Source organism: Oryzias latipes, chromosome 10, assembly GCF_002234675.1.
Source record: "Oryzias latipes chromosome 10, ASM223467v1".
Lineage (NCBI taxonomy): Eukaryota > Metazoa > Chordata > Actinopteri > Beloniformes > Adrianichthyidae > Oryzias > Oryzias latipes.
In genome coordinates, this window is record NC_019868.2 from 29,979,293 (window position 1) to 29,985,292 (window position 6,000).

The following is a 6,000-nucleotide window of genomic DNA, read 5'->3' on the forward strand; positions in this document are numbered from 1 at the left end:
CCCAGGAGACTCTCCCACCCCCCCAGCAAGCCTCCAGTATCAAAGACTGATCGAATGTCACGCACAGAAGAAAGGTTACTCTCTGCACACACATTGATATTTCTGCTTCTATCTCTGACCTTTTTCCATTTGCAGCTGTGATTTTTTTCAAATGTGAACTCCGTCCCGCTCCGCGTCGGTTCCTGTCCGTCAGTCTGAAGTTCAGGAGAAAAAAAGGGCACCAAACTCAGAACAAAAAGTGGAACAAAGGTGCTCAATTACAGCAGTTTTACTGCATAAATGCCTGCCGTGGTTCTCCTGAATTCCCTGCAGATTAAAGAAAGTATTTCTCATTTCAGAATTTTTCCATAATTAGCTTCTTGTGTAACATTATTAGGATTTTAACAAGCTTGAGATTTTTTAACTCTCCCCATCATCCCCCCCACCAAAGCCCTTTTCCATCTTTCAGCAGCAGACGAAGCGACCTCCAAGAATTGTAACGCAAATTAAAAAATATAAAGGAGCTTTAATTGATTCTCTTTAAAATCTGAAGCCCATCAGGCAGGTAACCCCCCCCCCCCCCCCAGCTCGGACTCTGCACTCTTGTTGTCCTTTTAGGGAAGTATTTGTTAGTGTTTTGCAGACAGAAATGATGCGAACGGGAAGCGTTATCTGTCTTCTGTGGAGTGCTATGTACACTCCACTTCAGACGTCTGTTGAATATCAAGGGGTGAGATTCTGCTGCAACAGATAAAGGAGCACAGCACCAGCCTGCATCCCAGCATCCAGTCAAAGAAAGCTGCTCAAATAAACATGCGCAGCCGGAATCCTTGTAAAACCTGACAGGAAGCAGAGATTCAGAGGAAAAACCAGAAAGAAAACATCACAGATCTACAGCCGGGTATTTCCCACAATCTGCTTGTCCTTTCAGGCTGATTATACAATGTGCCTTCAGTCAGTCAATCAGATTTACAAATGTAATCACTTCCTCTGTTTTCAAAGCTCCCCTTGAAATATTTCAACCAATCAACACATCGGTAATAACCAGAATTACATGGAGGGAGGTTCTCTTTAGCAGCTGCACACATGAATGTGTCTTTGTTGTTCTTGCCAGGCGGCTGTGGCTTTCTACAGCGGCTGCCTGGCCTGTCAGCTGAAGGGTTGCTGGATTGATTCTTGGTCCGTCAAACGTCCTTAGGCGAGGCGCTGAGCCCTCAGTCGTCTCTGTTGGTTTGGTTAAGCGGCATGGCTGCTTCCTTGTCGGTTTGTGAGCGGTTGGGTACGTGAAAAACCATTCCAGGCACAGATAGACAGACAGAGCGGCAGCAGCGTTGTCCCTCACCTTGTTCTGAAACCTTTCAGTGAGCCCCCCCTCACCAAACCTCCTGTGTTGTTTTGTGTCTCCGCAGACCTCAGGCCTCTCCCCGATGTGGCGATGACCGGTAACTGCACCCGCGAGTGCACCGAGTTCGGCCACTCCGACTCCTGCTGGATGCCCGGCCAGCCTTCCCCCAACCACAAGGTGTCAAAGAGCGCCCCCAAGCTCTCCACCTTCGTGCCTTACCAGGAGATGGACGGGCAGGAGCAGCTGATGGCCAACGGGAGCCCCAAGCCCGTGGTGACGGAGGAGCGCGGCGGGGCTGGCGGCAGCGGCTCCAAAGTGGCCAACATGAGGTTCATGACGCCCTACAGCAGTGCCTACCAAGGGGGCGGGGCCTCCTCTGGCAAAGACCGTGGGCTGGAGGAAATCCCACTGAGCCAGGCAGCGGAGTACCACTCAGCCACCACCCCCACCGGCCAGAAGAGGGAGATCTACCTGTGAGGAGGCACCTCTCCATCCAAAAATTCCCAACCGTTCACATTGTCCACCGAGGCTGCCCACACCCCCCTTCACGACTGTCCCCCTGTGCCTGTAACCTGCTGTGCCGCAGCACTGACTCCGCCCTCTCCCTTTAGAAACTGCAGCATCCTATAAGGCTTTACACCCTCCATGCTGTTCCCAGCGCCCCCACCCTGACCAACTGACCTGAAACCGGTTTGAGGAGACCCCGGTTTGTGCTGCGGCCGAATGTAAACTACACCTCATCGTCGTGACCACTTCACGGAAAACTATTTAGCTACAGCTGATGGTTTCTTCTTTGCTTTGTGCCGGGACAGAAAAGATGGATCCCCTCCTGAGGGAAGGGGCCACTGGAGAACGCCGTGTCATGCTTTCTATCTCAACTTTTTGTTTTACATTTTTCCGTCGACTCTGAGGACGAAAGAGTTTTTACCGAGACGTTTGCAGAAACAAGGATTTCTTGTGATCTTTAGAGTCACGTTTTTTAGTTCTGTCTTTTCTGCAGACGTTTTTCTTCTGTGTACAAAGCTGTAAATATGACAAACAGGGACAGAGAGCCGCTGTGGCGTCTCTGGATCCGCATCTCCGTCTCCATAAAGCATCCCTTTGATAAACCTATGAAAACGCTGCAGCGTTCCCGTCACTTTGCAGGAACACGGACTCTGGAGCATCACCGCTGGTGCCGCGTTTGAAACAAAAGACTTTTTCTTACGTTCTCCGTTCTTTGGTCTGTTTGCGTTTTCGCTTTACGGCACGCCGGAAGTCCTGAACCGCCGCGGCCAAAACCAAAAGAATCCTTCAGTGGATCCACATCTCTGACTGGTCCTGCTGCTGTCAGAGGGACACCTTCACTAAAGGGTCATAGGTCACTTCATGTCATCTCACAAACAAGAAATGTTTCCTCATCAAACCATAAGAGTTGTTACCGTGGGCTGCAGAGACTCGATGAAACATATTTAAAGTTAGAAGATGTAATCTGAAGGAAATGTGCTCATGTTCTTTCTAGAAATAAAATGTTAGATTTATTCCATGAAGTGAGAAAAGATCTGGATATAATCTGAAAGGATTATTCTGGTCTTTGACAGACATGTTCACCTTTTCTTTCCTGGTTCACCTGCAGAAGCTGGGGTCTACTGAAGCCCCCCCTCCTCTCCAGAAACACAGCACAGAGAAGCTCATGACCACCTCTGAGGGTCTAACATGCACGGGCCTTAAAAGTTTATTATTTCAAGCTTTTGTGGGGGCGAGCATTTAAAGAAAAACCCAGAGAACGGAGGCAGAAATACTTCACGCCCCCCTCCTCCCGAGAACATGCGATGCGCAGAACGGTGTGTCAGAAGAAGACGTGTGCTTTGGGATCTTTTGGAGCAATAGTGGTCCTCACTTCCTCAGTGTCAGTTTTCTGAGAGTCTGCTGATGTTCTCACACGGCTTTCAAAGCTGCTGAGGTCACCGCTTCTGGATGAGCAGTCCATCTAATTCACAGGTTGCCGTGGAGACCTCCTTGAACGTGTCAGTGACAGGAGCAGGCTTTTGTGGACAAAGTCTGGAGTGAACCTGATGTCTGGGGGGGGGTCTTTGTCATGCAGCACCGGTATCTACTTCATGAGAATCTGAGCCGTAAAAAATGTGGCTCTGCAGTCATGTTTCACATTTGAGCCAAACGTTTGGAATCCAGTCAGCCGAAACATGAAGTCATGAAGGTATCAGAGCTTCAACACAGACTTTCAGTCATTATTGATGCTTGATTGATGGAAACCGTAAAGAACTGCTTCCAGTGTTCTCATCCGTCCTAAACCCAAACCTGATGCGACGCACGCTTCATGAAAACACGTTTCTGAGATGAAAAAGGACTCAACACCCGATGAGAAATCATAGCAGAATCAGCCTCTTTAATGCCGTTAGAGTGAAAATGCGCTGCCTCGTCCCGTTCAGGACAAATGCCTCGACGATTGAACAGAAGAATAAACGCCTCTTCTCTGTGTTTTTGATGTCAACATCCAGCCACGGCGATCAGAGGAACACCAAAGCACACAGCCCGGCCCGGAAGGAAAACAGGCGGCCAATTGGGGGCCATCTGCCAGGTAGGTGAGGCGTCTGGTGCAGTTTGTCAGTTAGACAAAGCTTTATGGAGTGAGGAGCGTCCCCGCTGCTGATGTCAGAGGTCCTCAAGAGAAACTCTTCTGGTGGATTTGGAACATCCCGGTTTCTGCCGGTGCATCTTCCTGTTCAGGAAAATCAGCGTGATCCTCCTTCAGCCATCATTAAGCCCCCTCCCTCGATGGGAGTCCAGGATTATACAAGCTTTGATTTCACACCTAAATCTAGAGCTCTGATGGAACACAGAAGTCTTCATGTCCTTCTTTCTCACCTCACCGGTGAAAGCCTTCCCCCACGACCCGGCTGCACTCCGGACTCCGGTGTTAGATAAAGATGGAGGAGCAGGGCTGCAGGTCATGGGCTGTGAGTTTAACCTCTAGTCTGTGGCACCAATTACCCCCGAAGGAGGAACAAGCACCTCTGGTGACCCCGGTAACCTGTGGTCAACCTGTTGCTTCCAGCCGGATCTCACAGGAGGAACTGCGAGCTGGAGAGTGAAGGCAATCACGGCTGTGAGGGCGCCGCTTTTGCCCCATCCAGGATGAAAAAGCCAGAGAAGCTGAGTCTGTGCAGCAAACCGATCGACTTCATTCCCAGCAATGCCTGTGCTTTTGTTCATGATATGACTCAGTGCAGTTTGCTGGACTAAAGTTCACAGAAAACGGAAAAAGAACTGATTTTCTTTACACAAAAAAACATAAAAAGTGTTGATGGACTTTTAGATTCATACATTAACCTCCTGTGGGCTGTGGGGCAGCGGACAACACCCCTGACTTCAACAGTTTGGTGGTTCCTGCTCATCTCCAGAAGAGCATCTAGCATTGAGCTTAAATTGCTGATGTGACGTTGGGCAACAGATGGAATAAAAAACAGGCACAACATTTCCGTGATGACCGTTAAAACACGTCCAGTGGGTTCGATTCTGACATCAGCTCTCATTCACACGTCCTCTGAAACACACATGTGGTTTTAAAAAGCTGTATAACTACACGAGATTTTACTAAAGCCAATAAAACCGAAATTCTATTCTGGACATTTGAATGTTTTTTAGCAATTCTGCAGACAAAGAAACAGAACAACAGCTGCAGGTTCCAAAGCTCAGCGTCCTTAAATCAGGATGTTTATTCAGTTTATCGGATTCAAGCGTCGACATTAACTATTACATTTTGCAGAAGTAATCCACTACCTCAAGATTTTCCATTTTTTGAAGACGTTAGTGTAAACAGTTGCTTACATTTTAGTTAGCCTTTCTTGGTTATTAGCTTTTTTTTCAGACCATGTTGAGTCACATTGTTGAGAATAAAAACATTTTATCATTGAGAAAACAGGGAACTAAAGTGTGTTTACTGTGATATAGTAAACCATGATCACGAAAATAATAATAATAATAATAATAATAATAATAATAATAATAATAATAATAATAATAATTCTTCTTCTTTCTCTTTCGGCTTTTCCCATCAGGGGTCGCCACAGCGAATCATCCTTTTCCACCTCACTCTATCATGGACATCTTCTACCCTAACATTAGCCAACTTCATGTCCTCTGTTAAGACATCCATATATCTCCTCTTTGGCCGTCCTCTTGCCCTCCTGCCAGGCAGCTCCATCTCCAACATCCTTCTACCAATATATCCACTATCCCTCCTCTGAACATGTCCAAACCATCTCAGTCTGGCTTCTCTGACTTTGTCGCTGACACAGGCAACATGAGCCGTCCCTCTGATGTACTCGTTCCTTATCCTGTCTAACCTGGTCACTCCTAAGGAGAACCTCAACATCTTCATCTCCGCTACCTCCATCTCAGCCTCTTGTCTCTGTCTCACTGCTACCGTCTCTAACCCATAGAGCAGAGCTGGTCTCACCACTGTCTTGTACACCTTTCCTTTGAGTCTTGCTGACACTCTTCTGTCACACAACACTCCTGACACTTTCCTCCACCCGCTCCAACCTGCCTGCACTCGCCTCTTCACCTCTTTTCCACAATCCCCATCACACTGAACTGTTGACCCCAAGTACTTAAACTCCTGCACCTTCTTCACCTCAGTCCCCTGTAACCTAACGCTTCTACCTTGATCCCTC

The 6,000-nt window shown here is 47.9% G+C and overlaps 1 protein-coding gene across 2 annotated transcripts in view; it reads left to right on the forward strand.

Annotated features, from left to right (window-relative positions):
• The window catches only part of LOC101174755 (protocadherin-1), a 155,587-nt gene extending 152,734 nt beyond the window's left edge, over positions 1 to 2,853 (forward strand). For both annotated transcript variants that reach the window (XM_011480596.3, XM_011480594.3), the window contains one exon: positions 1,389 to 2,853. In XM_011480596.3, coding sequence (XP_011478898.1) covers positions 1,389 to 1,801 — 413 coding nt within the window. In that variant the 3' untranslated portion in view covers positions 1,802 to 2,853. The remainder of the gene's footprint in view (positions 1 to 1,388) is intronic.
• Positions 2,854 to 6,000: the final 3,147 nt, after the last annotated feature.